The sequence below is a fragment of the Lithobates pipiens genome, unplaced genomic scaffold, assembly GCF_037356315.1.
Source record: "Lithobates pipiens isolate NorthernLeopardFrog02 unplaced genomic scaffold, aLitPip1_a1.2 Scaffold_162, whole genome shotgun sequence".
Lineage (NCBI taxonomy): Eukaryota > Metazoa > Chordata > Amphibia > Anura > Ranidae > Lithobates > Lithobates pipiens.
In genome coordinates, this window is record NW_027507750.1 from 7,327,694 (window position 1) to 7,341,557 (window position 13,864).

Below are 13,864 nucleotides of genomic sequence, written 5' to 3' on the forward strand. Positions count from 1 at the left end.
TGCTCCAGAAAAAACGGCTGATTTTAAAAACATTTTAGGCATTGACCCATGTCTCCTGGGGCAGGAGCCAGGTCCCCAAACCCTTTTTAGCACAATATCTTGCATATTATGCATTCAAATCAGCTCTTTTTATTTTGAACGTTCGAGTCCCATAGACTTCAATGGGGTTCTAAAGTTCGCACAAATTTTCGGTCCGTTCGAAAGTTCTGGTGCGAACCGAACAGGGAGGGGGTGTTCGGCTCATCCCTACTATGGAGGGTGGGGGTCAGTGTATACAGTATATATGGAGGGTGGGGGGTCAGTGTATACAATATATATGGAGGGTAAAGGTCAGTGTATACAATATATGTGGAGGGTGGAGGTCAGTGTATACAGTATATATGGAGGGTAGAGATCAGTGTATACAGTATATGGAGGGTAGAGGTCAGTGTATAAAGTATATATGGAGGGTGGAGGTCAGTGTATACGGTATATATGGAGGGTGGAGGTCAGTGTATACAGTAGATATGGAGGGTAGAGATCAGTGTATACAGTATATGGAGGGTGGAGGTCAGTGTATAAAGTATATATGGAGGGTGGAGGTCAGTGTATACGGTATATATGGAGGGTGGGGGGGTCAGTGTATATAGTATATATGGAGGGTAGAGGTCAGTGTATACAGTATATATGGAGGGTGGAGGTCAGTGTATACAGTATATATGGAGGGTGGGGATCAGTGTATACAGTATATATGGATGGTGGAGGTCAGTGTATACAGTATATGGAGGGTGGAGGTCAGTGTATACAATATATATGAAGGGTAGAGGTCAGTGTATACAGTATATATGGAGGGTGGAGGTCAGTGTATACAGAATATATGGAGGGAAGAGGTCAGTGTGTACAGTACATATGGAGGGTGGAGGTCAGTGTATACAGTATATATGGAGGGTGGAGGTCAGTGTATACGGTATATATGGAGGGTCAGTGTATACAGTATATACGTAGGGTAGAGGTCAGTGTATACAGTATATATGGAGGGTGGAGGTCAGTGTATACAGTATATATGGAGGGTAGAGGTCAGTGTATACAGTATATATGGAGGGTGGAGGTCAGTGTATACAGAATATATGGATGGTGGAGGTCAGTGTATACAGTATATGGAGGGTGGAGGTCAGTGTATACAGTATATATGGAGGGTAGAGGTCAGTGTATACAGTATATTTGGAGGGTGGAGGTCAGTGTATACAGTATATATGGAGGGTGGAGGTCAGTGTATACGGTATATATGGAGGGTCAGTGTATACAGTATATAAGGAGGGTAGAGGTCAGTGTATACTGTATATATGGAGGGTGGAGGTCAGTGTATACAGTATATATGGAGGGTAGAGGTCAGTGTATACAATATATATGGAGGGTGGAGGTCAGTGTATACAGAATATATGGAGGGTAGAGGTCAGTGTATACAGTATATATGGAGGGTGGAGGTCAGTGTATACAGTATATATGGAGGGTGGAGGTCATTGTATACAGTATATAAGTAGGGTAGAGGTCAGTGTATACAGTATATGGAGGGTGGAGGTCAGTGTATACAGTATGTGGAGGGTGGAGGTCAGTGTATACAGTATATAAGTAGGGTAGAGGTCAGTGTATACAGTATATGGAGGGTGGAGGACAGTGTATACAGTATATATGGAGGATGGAGATCAGTGTATACAGTATATATGGAGGGTGGAGGTCAGTATATGGAGGGCGGAGGTCAGTGTATACAGTATGTGGAGGGTGGAGGTCAGTGTATACAGTATATATGAAGGGAAAGGTCAGTGTATACAGTATATATAGAGGGTGGAGGTCAGTATATGGAGGGTGGAGGTCAGTATATACAGTATATATGGAGGTCAGTATATGGAGGGTGGAGGACAGTGTATACAGTATATATGGAGGATGGAGATCAGTGTATACAGTATATATGGAGGGTGGAGGTCAGTATATGGAGGGTGGAGGACAGTACAGTGTATATATAGAGTACATGGATAGTAGATTTGTGCTGTGATTTCCTCTTACACAGCACCATAGAGACTGAGCTCTCTGTTATTGAAGTGCACGAGATCGCCACTTAGCGGTCCACAGCGCCACCTGCTGGTGAGCGGACAGATGACATCCAAGTTCCCAGCAGCGCCCACAACAAAGATGGCCGCTGTTTCCGGGCCCGGGATGATGACGTCTCTGGCACAGCGACACCAGGAAGAAGAGGATGCTGGCGTGAGAGAAAGAAGATTAGGATCCACCGACTGAGCCGTGCCCGAGATTAAAGGAGACCGAGGTGATCAGAGGGGGGAGGGGAGGATTATACAGGAAAAGGGGGGCGGCTGCTTCTTGGGGGGGGGGGGGGGGGGAGGAGTTCCTGTGACAGCTGTGATCAGAGATCAGTATGAGGAGAGGTCACCCTGTGTGTGGGGGAGGGGGGGACATGGGGGTCACATTCACCTCCAAGGCCTCTGACCCCCCCCCCCAGTGTGTACAGCTGTGATGGGGGCACCTGATGTAAAAGGGGGGGGGGATTCTGGTGCAGGACTCAGATATAAAGGAGCAACCCTGCTGGGGAGCACCTCATGTAAGAAGGGGGGGAGGACTTTGGCAGGGGGGGCACCTGATGCAAGGGGGGGACTTTGGCAGGGGGGGGCACCTGATGCAAGGGGGGGGGACTTTGGCAGGGGGGGCACCTGATGCAAGGAGGGGGGACTCTGGCAGGGGGCACCTGATGCAAGGAGGGGGGAGGACTCTGGCAGGGGGGCACCTGATGCAAGGAGGGGGGGAGGACTCTGGCAGGGGGGGCACCTGATGCAAGGAGGGGGGGAGGACTCTGGCAGGGGGGGCACCTGATGCAAGGAGGGGGGGAGGACTCTGGCAGGGGGGGCACCTGATGCAAGGGAGGGGGGAGGACTCTGGCAGGGGGGGCACCTGATGCAAGGAGGGGGGGGAGGACTCTGGCAGGGGGGGCACCTGATGCAAGGAGGGGGCGAGGACTCTGGCAGGGGGGGAACCTGATGCAAGGAGGGGGGGAGGACTCTGGCAGGGGGGGCACCTGATGCAAGGGGGGGGACTTTGGCAGGGGGGGCACCTGATGCAAGGGGGGGACTCTGGCAGGGGGGGCACCTGATGCAAGGAGGGGGGACTCTGGCAGGGGGGGCACCTGATGCAAGGAGGGGGGGACTCTGGCAGGCAGGGGGGGCACCTGATGCAAGGAGGGGGGGACTCTGGCAGGGGGGGCACCTGATGCAAGGAGGGGGGGACTCTGGCAAGGGGGGGCACCTGATGCAAGGAGGGGGGAGGACTCTGGCAGGGGGGGCACCTGATGCAGGGGGGGACCTGATGCAAGGAGGGGGGAGGACTCTGGCAGGGGGGCACCTGGTGCAAGGAGGGGGGGAGGACTCTGGCAGGGGGGGCACCTGGTGCAAGGAGGGGGGGAGGACTCTGGCAGGGGGGGCACCTGGTGCAAGGAGGGGGGGAGGACTCTGGCAGGGGGGGCACCTGGTGCAAGGAGGGGGGAGGACTCTGGCAGGGGGGGCACCTGGTGCAAGGAGGGGGGGAGGACTCTGGCAGGGGGGGCACCTGGTGCAAGGAGGGGGGGGAGGACTCTGGCAGGGGGGGCACCTGGTGCAAGGAGGGGGGGGAGGACTCTGGCAGGGGGGGCACCTGGTGCAAGGAGGGGGGGGAGGACTCTGGCAGGGGGGGCACCTGGTGCAAGGAGGGGGGGGAGGACTCTGGCAGGGGGGGCACCTGGTGCAAGGAGGGGGGGAGGACTCTGGCAGGGGGGGCACCTGATGCAAGGAGGGGGGAGGACTCTGGCAGGGGGGGAACCTGATGCAAGGAGGGGGGAGGACTCTGGCAGGGGGGGCACCTGGTGCAAGGAGGGGGGGAGGACTCTGGCAGGGGGGCACCTGATGCAAGGAGGGGGCGAGGACTCTGGCAGGGGGGGAACCTGATGCAAGGAGGGGGGGAGGACTCTGGCAGGGGGGGCACCTGATGCAAGGGGGGGGACTTTGGCAGGGGGGGCACCTGATGCAAGGGGGGGACTCTGGCAGGGGGGGCACCTGATGCAAGGAGGGGGGGACTCTGGCAGGGGGGGCACCTGATGCAAGGAGGGGGGGACTCTGGCAGGGGGGGCACCTGATGCAAGGAGGGGGGGGACTCTGGCAAGGGGGGGCACCTGATGCAAGGAGGGGGGAGGACTCTGGCAGGGGGGGAACCTGATGCAGGGGGGGACCTGATGCAAGGAGGGGGGAGGACTCTGGCAGGGGGGGCACCTGGTGCAAGGAGGGGGGGAGGACTCTGGCAGGGGGGGCACCTGGTGCAAGGAGGGGGGGAGGACTCTGGCAGGGGGGGCACCTGGTGCAAGGAGGGGGGGAGGACTCTGGCAGGGGGGGCACCTGGTGCAAGGAGGGGGGGGAGGACTCTGGCAGGGGGGGCACCTGATGCAAGGAGGGGGGAGGACTCTGGCAGGGGGGGCACCTGGTGCAAGGAGGGGGGGAGGACTCTGGCAGGGGGGGCACCTGGTGCAAGGAGGGGGGGGAGGACTCTGGCAGGGGGGGCACCTGGTGCAAGGAGGGGGGGGAGGACTCTGGCAGGGGGGCACCTGGTGCAAGGAGGGGGGGGAGGACTCTGGCAGGGGGGGCACCTGGTGCAAGGAGGGGGGGAGGACTCTGGCAGGGGGGGCACCTGATGCAAGGAGGGGGGAGGACTCTGGCAGGGGGGGCACCTGATGCAAGGAGGGGGGAGGACTCTGGCAGGGGGGGAACCTGATGCAAGGAGGGGGGAGGACTCTGGCAGGGGGGGGCACCTGGTGCAAGGAGGGGGGGAGGACTCTGGCAGGGGGGCACCTAGTAGGAGGAGTGGTGGCCGATGATGGGTTTTGGGAAGCGCTCACATTTGTGCACCTTTTTTTCCCTGCGATTATTCAGCTCAGTGCCGTCACTTCAGGTGAATGAGAAGGTTTTGTATGTTAGAATATTGAATTTAAATAGTTGGGTGAGCAGAGGTCAGCGGGGGGGGTGGAGGCCACGGGACGGAGGTCAGCGGGGGGGTGAAGGCCACGGGACGGAGGTCAGCGGGGGGGTGGAGGCCACGGGACGGAGGTCAGCGGGGGGGTGGAGGCCACGGGACGGAGGTCAGCGGGGGGGTGGAGGCCACGGGACGGAGGTCAGCGGGGGGGTGGAGGCCACGGGACGGAGGTCAGCGGGGGGTGGAGGCCACGGGACGGAGGTCAGCGGGGGGGTGGAGGCCACGGGACGGAGGTCAGCGGGGGGGTGGAGGCCACGGGACGGAGGTCAGCGGGGGGGTGGAGGCCACGGGACGGAGGTCAGCGGGGGGGTGGAGGCCACGGGACGGAGGTCAGCGGTGGGTGGAGTACACGGCACGGAGGTCAGCGGGTGGTGGAGGACAGGGAGCGGAGGTCAGCGGGGGTTGGTGTTCACGGAGCGGAGGTCAGCGGTGGGTGGAGGCCACAGGACGGAGGTCAGCGGGGGGGGGGTGGAGGCCACAGGACGGAGGTCAGCGGGGGGTGGAGGCCACAGGACGGAGGTCAGCGGTGGGTGGAGTACACGGCACGGAGGTCAGCGGGTGGTGGAGGACAGGGAGCGGAGGTCAGCGGGTGGTGGAGGACAGGGAGCGGAGGTCAGCGGGGGTTGGTGTTCACGGAGCGGAGGTCAGCAGGGGGTGGAGGCCACGGGACGGAGGTCAGCGGGGGGGTGGAGGCCACGGGACGGAGGTCAGCGGGGGGGTGGAGGCCACGGGAGCGGAGGTCAGCGGGTGGTGGAGGACAGGGAGCGGAGGTCAGCGGGGGTTGGTGTTCACGGAGCGGAGGTCAGCAGGGGGTGGAGGACAGGGAGCGGGGGATGGAGGATGAAGGGGAGGATGATCTGTGTAGAGGTCGGCCAATGAGGGGAGAGTCACAATTTTCAACAAGAGATAAGCAGGGGGTGAACTTGTAGCTAGCTGGGGTGGTTGGTTTGTGTGTTGGGGTGGGTTGGTTGGTTTATTGGTGTGGTTTTGTATTTTGTGGTTGCATTGTTGGTGTGGTTGCATTGTTGGTGTGGTTGCATTGTTGGTGTGGTTGCATTGTTGGTGTGGTTGGATTGTTGGTTGGATTGTTGGTGTGGTTGCATTGTTGGTGTGGTTGGATTGTTGGTTGCATTGTTGGTGTGGTTGGATTGTTGGTTGGATTGTTGGTGTGGTTGGATTGTTGGTTGGATTGTTGGTGTGGTGTATTTGAGTGTGATGAAGATCCTGATCCGTACCGGGGATGGTGGTGATCGGAGACTTGTAGTGTGACTGTGATAGTGTGGTGGATATCTGACACTAACTGACATCACTAGTGAGCCTCATACAATGATCCGTGATAATACTGTACACTGTACTAATGGCACTGGCTGGGTGATAGGACCGGTCAGGAGGGCAATGAAGGGGGTCGCTGATCTGGACGAATTCTCCGAGCGATGGCCGAAAGCCGGGAGAAATCCGGCCAGAATCTGGGTGTTTACAAGCACGCAGATCTCTTTGCTGTGATTGGCCACAGCCGATCAGCAGGTTTACAGCCAAAATGATTGGCTTTAACCTGACAAACTTGTGCTGTGTCCAATCACAGTTCAGATCAGCAGGGGGGGGGGGCATACCTCTTAACCAGGAACTTCACCGTGATGTAGCGGTATGTCGGGTTGCCTGGGGGAGCTGCCCCCCCCCCCCAGCACTAAATGTCGGCAAACGTTAAACATTTGATACGTTTTCTATTGGGACTAAAATTCGGGTTCATGAGATTTACAGATCATTGTATTTCTCTTATTGTGTAGATTTTACACAGCGCCCCAACTTTTTTTAGGGGAGTTGGGGTTGTACAAGGCCATACAGTCCCAGCATGCATTGCCATGGCGGACAGGGCACACACGTAGCGGCGCTCTTCCCTATGTGAGGTGTCATGGCGGACGGTGGCGCGCACGCGGCGGTGCTCTTTCCTATGAGAGGTGTCATGGCAGACGGTGGCGCGCACGCGGCGGTGCTCTTTCCTATGAGAGGTGTCATGGCAGACGGTGGCGCGCACGCGGCGGTGCTCTTTCCTATGAGAGGTGTCATGGCAGACGGTGGCGCGCACGTAGCGGCGCTCTTCCCTATGTGAGGTGTCATGGCGGACGGTGGCGCGCACGTAGCGGCGCTCTTCCCTATGTGATGTGAGGTGTCATGGCGGACGGTGGCGCGCAAGCGGTGGTGCTCTTTCCTATGAGAGGTGTCATGGCGGACGGTGGCGCGCATGTAGCGGCGCTCTTCCCTATGTGACGTGTCATGGCGGACGGTGGCGCGCACGCGGCGGTGCTCTTTCCTATGAGAGGTGTCATGGCGGACGGTGGCGCGCACGTAGCGGCGCTCTTCCCTATGTGACGTGTCATGGCAGACGGTGGCGCGCACGCGGCGTTGCTCTTTCCTATGTGAGGTGTCATGGCGGACGGTGGCGCGCACGTAGCGGCGCTCTTCCCTATGTGACGTGTCATGGCGGACGGTGGCGCGCACGCGGCGGTGCTCTTTCCTATGAGAGGTGTCATGGCAGACGGTGGCGCGCACGTAGCGGCGCTCTTCCCTATGTGAGGTGTCATGGCGGACGGTGGCGCGCACGTAGCGGCACTCTTCCCTATGTGATGTGAGGTGTCATGGCGGACGGTGGCGCGCAAGCGGTGGTGCTCTTTCCTATGAGAGGTGTCATGGCGGACGGTGGCGCGCATGTAGCGGCGCTCTTCCCTATGTGACGTGTCATGGCGGACGGTGGCGCGCACGCGGCGGTGCTCTTTCCTGTGAGAGGTGTCATGGCGGACGGTGGCGCGCACGTAGCGGCGCTCTTCTCTATGTGACGTGTCATGGCGGACGGTGGCGCGCACGCGGCGGTGCTCTTTCCTATGTGAGGTGTCATGGCGGACGGTGGCACGCACGTATCGGCGCTCTTCCCTATGTGATGTGAGGTGTCATGGCGGACGGTGGCGTGCACGTAGCGGCGCTCTTCCCTATGTGAGGTGTCATGGCGGACGGTGGCGCGCACGTATCGGCGCTCTTCCCTATGTGATGTGAGGTGCGCTCAGTATAATCGGTGTGGACAGGATCCGTCTCCATCCCTCTGAGGTTTGTGAAAGCGAATGGCGCTGGGCTGAGCGGCGGGAACATAGCAACCGCGGCCGAGTGACAGAACAATGAATTATAGCGACTCGCCCGGCGCTCATAAATCAGCCGTGAGATTCATTTGTTGGATGATCAATAGGAGCCGACGCCTCCGATATTGATTTCTTGGATTCTCTCGGCATACACCAATCACACGGCTTGTGAGGGGGGTGGGGGGTGCAGACGCTGCGGCTCGGCGCCGGTGATTTAGTGTAAACAAGTTTCCCTTTTTTCAGGCGGCTGTGCGACCCGAATATCATTTTACTACATTATCGATTCCCAGCGATCCGAGAGAGAGAGACTCCCCGTGTCAGAGACACCTACCTGATTCCCCTAATATATACATCAGAGACACCTACCTGATTCCCCTAATATATACGTCAGAGACACCTACCTGATACCCCTAATATATACATCAGAGACACCTACCTGATACCCCTAATGTATACATCAGAGACACCTACCTGATACCCCTAATATATACATCAGAGACACCTACCTGATACCCCTAATATATACATCAGAGACACCTTCCTGATACCCCTAATATATACATCAGAGACACCTACCTGATACCCCTAATGTGTATACGTCAGAGACACCTACCTGATACCCCTAATGTGTATACGTCAGAGACACCTACCTGCTACACCTAATCCTGAGCTACTAGCCAGGCTTTAAGTTGAGTTTAAGTTTGAGTTACCCACCACCTGTTGCCCTACCCTGCCCCGCCCCTAATTCCACCAAAGAAGGCTCTTTTGTCTCAAAAAAAAAATATATATATAAGAATTTTATTTGTGTACAGCATTGCATGACTGAGTAATTGTCAATCAAAGTGTGACGGCACTGAAAGCTGAAAATTGGCCTGGGCGGAAAGGGGGTAAAAGCGTCCGGTATTGAAGTGGTTAAAGTACCATTCAGATCCCGATGGTAGTGCCGATTACCCCTTTTAAAACAAGCTGCTAGCAGGCTTCAAGTAGTCCTGAAACCTGCTAACAGCTTGTGTTAAAGTGGCAATCAGCACTACCATCAGGATCTCTGTGTGTTCAACATTTTACCAACTGGAGCTGAATGGTGCTCTACAAAGCTCGCTGAAAGCTCTGCAAACGCTTTGCCAGTGCTGGCTGTGCCCACCGCTCTTCTACAGGCTGGAGGGGATCTCTTCACCTTTTACATGTTTGTGGGAGAAGGACGTCTCCTCCGGGCTGTGATCTGTGCTGCGTGTCCCATCATATCATATCATCATATCATATCATCATATCATATCATCATATCATATCATCATATCATATCATCATATATCATATCATATCATAATATCACATCATCATATCATATCATCATATATCATATCATATCATATCATCATATATCATATCATATCATCATATCATATCATCATATCATATCATCATATCATATCATCATATCATATCATCATATCATATCATCATATCATATCATCATATCATATCATCATATCATATCATCATATATCATATCATCATATATCATATCATATCATATCATCATATCACATCATCATATCATATCATCATATATCATATCATATCATATCATCATATCATATCATATCATCATATCATATCATCATATCATATCATCATATCATATCATCATATCATATCATCATATCATATCATCATATCATATCATCATATCATATCATCATATCATATCATCATATCATATCATCATATCATATCATCATATCATATCATCATATCATATCATCATATCATATCATCATATATCATATCATCATATATCATATCATCATATCATATCATCATATCATATCATCATATCATAATATCATCATATCATATCATCATATATCATATCATATCATATCATCATATATCATATCATATCATATCATATCATCATATCATATCATCATGATATGATATGATATGATATGATATGATATGATATGATATGATATGATATGATGATATGATATGATATGATATGATATGATGATATGATATGATATGATGATATGATGATATGATGATATGATATGATGATATGATATGATGATATGATATGATGATATGATATGATATGATATGATGATATGATATGATATGATATGATGATATGATATGATATATCATATCATCATATCATCATATCATCATATCATATATCATATCATATATCATATCATATATCATATCATATATCATATCATATCTGCATTGTATGTTTTGTGTCTTCCAGGATGTCTCATATCGGAGCTTTCGCCGCCCTCGGGGTCGCATTCACCGCCGCCGCTCTCTTCTCCGCCATCCACAAAATAGAAGAGGGGCACATCGGAGTCTATTACAGGTAACATCATCTTCTATCATAGCAACAGCAGGGTAAGAATGTAAAATATACCCCCCCCCCACACCCATACACCCCCTGCCCTCAGCTGTCTGCCCCAGCGGTACGGATGAGGTTGTGATCCGGCCGGGTTGGTGATGCTCTGCAGGGACACCTGTCCGCGGTGATACCAGGCTACCAGAGGAGCTTCTACCAGGGCTACCTCGTTTCTAGAAGAAGGCTGGCAGCAATCCTCGTGCCTGTGGCCCCCAGTAGTAGACATTTGCCTCTCAGCAGCCTTTGGGGGAGAATTCCTAACACTAGAGAACTAGAATTTAGTGCAGCTGCGCATTGGCAGCCAATCAGCTTCCAACTTCAGCTAGTTATACCGCATCATATCCGCGCTATAGCCGAACCACGGCTACAGCGCGGACCTGCTTTGCCGGGAGGGCGTCGGTAGACCTCGTCCCGTGCTCGAGCGGCCTGCGTGCCCCCTGCAGGGCACACTCGGTGATCAGCGAGTCTATGACCCCCGACCCCTTACCACATGAACCAATCACAGCCAATGACAGCTGATCATGTGATGTAAGCAAAGGCGGTATATTTTTTTTCTCTTCACGCTGATAGCATGAGGAGGAAAAAAAAAAAAGAGCCAGCGCCTGTCAGAGGGACATCGGTCTCGATCAAGGAGAGCAGCCGCTAGCTCATCTGTGCCCACCTGTGCCACCTACCAGTGCACAACTCTACCAGTGCCCACCAGCGCCACCTACCAGTACCCACAGTGCCACCTACCAGTGCACAACTCTACCAGTTCCCACCAGCGCCACCGACCAGTGTCTACAGCGCCACCTACCAGTGCACAACTGTACCAGTGCCCACCAGCGCCACCTACCAGTACCCACAGTGCCACCTACCGGTACACAACTCTACCAGTTCCTACCAGCGCCGCCTACCAGTGTCCACAGTGCCGCCGCCTACCAGTGTCCACAGTGCCGCCACCTACCAGTGTCCACAGTGCCGCCACCTACCAGTGTCCACAGTGCCGCCACCTACCAGTGTCCACAGTGCCGCCACCTACCAGTGTCCACAGTGCCGCCACCTACCAGTGTCCACAGTGCCGCCACCTACCAGTGTCCACAGTGCCGCCACCTACCAGTGTCCACAGTGCCGCCACCTACCAGTGTCCACAGTGCCGCCACCTACCAGTGCCCACAGTGCCACCTAGAGCTGCACAATTAATCGTCAAGAATCGTTATCGCAATCTTGACTAAAGTGTTTCACAATTCTTTCTATGCAAAGAATTCTCTCCACTCTTCTGAAGCCATCAAAAGAAAAGAAGAGAAAAAACGGGGCAGTCTGCCGAGAATCACAACATTCTTTTAGCAGTTGAGCTTAAGTATAAACATTGTAACAATTTGTCAATGGAATAGAATAGACTTTGTGTGCAAGTGGAAAAAAGTTCAACCACTTAAGACCCCTGTCACACCAGGGCGTTTTGCAGGCGCTATAGCGTTAGAAATAGCGCCGGCAATCCGCCCTAAAAAAGCTGCACCATTGTCTGTAGTGTGAAAGCCCCGAGGGATTTCACTCTGGAGCGGTGCGCTGGCAGGACGTCAGAGAAAAGTCCTGCCAGCAGCTTCTTTGGTGGGGTGAAGGAGCGGTGTGTTCACCACTCCTCCACCGCTGCTCCCCATTGAAATCAATGGGGCAGCGCTGTAATACCGCCGGCCAAACGCCGCTATTGCTTTTGGTTGTAAAGGTTAGTTTTTTATTTTCTAAATAGGTTCCTTTAAGCTAGTGCATTGTTGGTTCACTTACCTTTTCCTTCGATTTCCCTTATAAATGTTTTTTTTTAATTTGTTTTCTTTGTCTGAATTTCTCACTTCCTGTTCCTCCTCAGTAAGTTGTTCTGGCTGACTAACCACCGCTCGGACAATGGTGTGAAGTTTACTGAGGAGAAACAGGAAGTGAGATATTCAGACAAAGAAAAAAAAAAAACATTTAGAAGGGAAATCGAAGGAAAAAGTAAGTGAACCAACAATGCACTAGCTTAACCACTTGCTTACTGGGCACTTAAACCCCCCTCAGTCCCAGACCAATTTTCAGCTTTCAGCGCTGATGCATTTTGAATGACAATTACGCGGGCATACAACACTGTACCCAAATGAAATTTTTATCATTTTTTTCCCACAAATAGAGCTTTCTTTTGGTGGTATTTAGTTACAGCTCGGAGTTTTATTTTTTGCTAAACAAACAAAAAAAGATGCAAAAAAAAAAAAATCATGTTTAATAGTTTGTTATAAAATTTTGCAAACGGGTAATTTTTCTCCTTCATTGAAGTGCGCTGATTAGGCGGCACTGATGGGCTGCACTGGTGGGCACTGATGGGCTGCACTGGTGGGCACTGATGGGCTGCACTGATAGGCATAGTTAAGGCGGCACTAATAGGCGCAGATAAGGCGGCACCGATGGGCACAGATAAGGCGGCACTGATGGGCAAAGATGGGCACAGATAAGATGGCACGGATGGGTGGCACGGATGGGCACTGATAGGTACCACTGATAGATGGGACTGATGGGCACTGATAGGTGGCTCTGATAGGTGGCACTGATGGGCGGCACTGCTGGGCACTGATGGGCGGCACTGGGGTGCAGCACCTTTGAGGCAGATTGTGGGCACTGCTGGGTGGCACTGTGGGTGGCACTGATGGGGGGCACTTACTTTTAATAAGTGGGGCACTGCAGGGGGCAGGTGGGCACTTGCAGGGTGCAGGTGGTCGCTAGCAGGGCTGGCCGTGATCGGGACTGATGTCCCGATCACAGCCGCCGGTGATCGGCTTTTTTTTTTCTCCTCGCGCTGTCAGCGCGAGGAGGAATAATAGCCTATTACCGGCTCCGTTATATCACATGATCAGCTGTCATTGGCTGACAGCTGATCACGTGATAAGGGGTCGGGATCGACCCCTTGCACGGATCGGTGATCAGGCGAGTCTCATGGACTCGCCGATCACAGGGGGCGCGCAGGGCGCTCGTACACGGGACGACGTCAATAGACGTAGTCCCGGAAAAGGAGATCCGCGCTGTAGCCGTCAATTGACTATAGCGCGGATCTCAAGTGGTTAAAGGAACCTATTTAGAAAATAAAAAAACGAACCTTTACAACCCCTTTAAAACCTTTTTCTGACATATGTTGGTTTCAAGTTAAAATCTTTTTTTTTTTTTTTTTTTGCTAGAAAATTACTTGGAATCCCCAAACATTATATATATTTTTTTTAGTAGATGGCGGTCGTTGCAATACTTTCCGTCACACCGTATTTGTGCAGCGGTCTAACAAACGCACGTTGTTTGTAAAAAAAAAAAA

The 13,864-nt window shown here is 53.3% G+C and overlaps 1 protein-coding gene across 2 annotated transcripts in view; it reads left to right on the forward strand.

The window, feature by feature from the left end:
- The first annotated feature begins 2,146 nt into the window (after nucleotides 1–2,146).
- The window catches only part of ERLIN2 (ER lipid raft associated 2), a 69,141-nt gene continuing 57,423 nt past the window's right edge, over nucleotides 2,147–13,864 (forward strand). For both annotated transcript variants that reach the window (XM_077484822.1, XM_077484823.1), the window contains exons 1-2: nucleotides 2,147–2,299; nucleotides 10,420–10,527. In XM_077484822.1, the coding sequence (XP_077340948.1) occupies nucleotides 10,421–10,527 (107 nt within the window). In that variant the 5' untranslated portion in view covers nucleotides 2,147–2,299; nucleotide 10,420. The remainder of the gene's footprint in view (nucleotides 2,300–10,419; nucleotides 10,528–13,864) is intronic.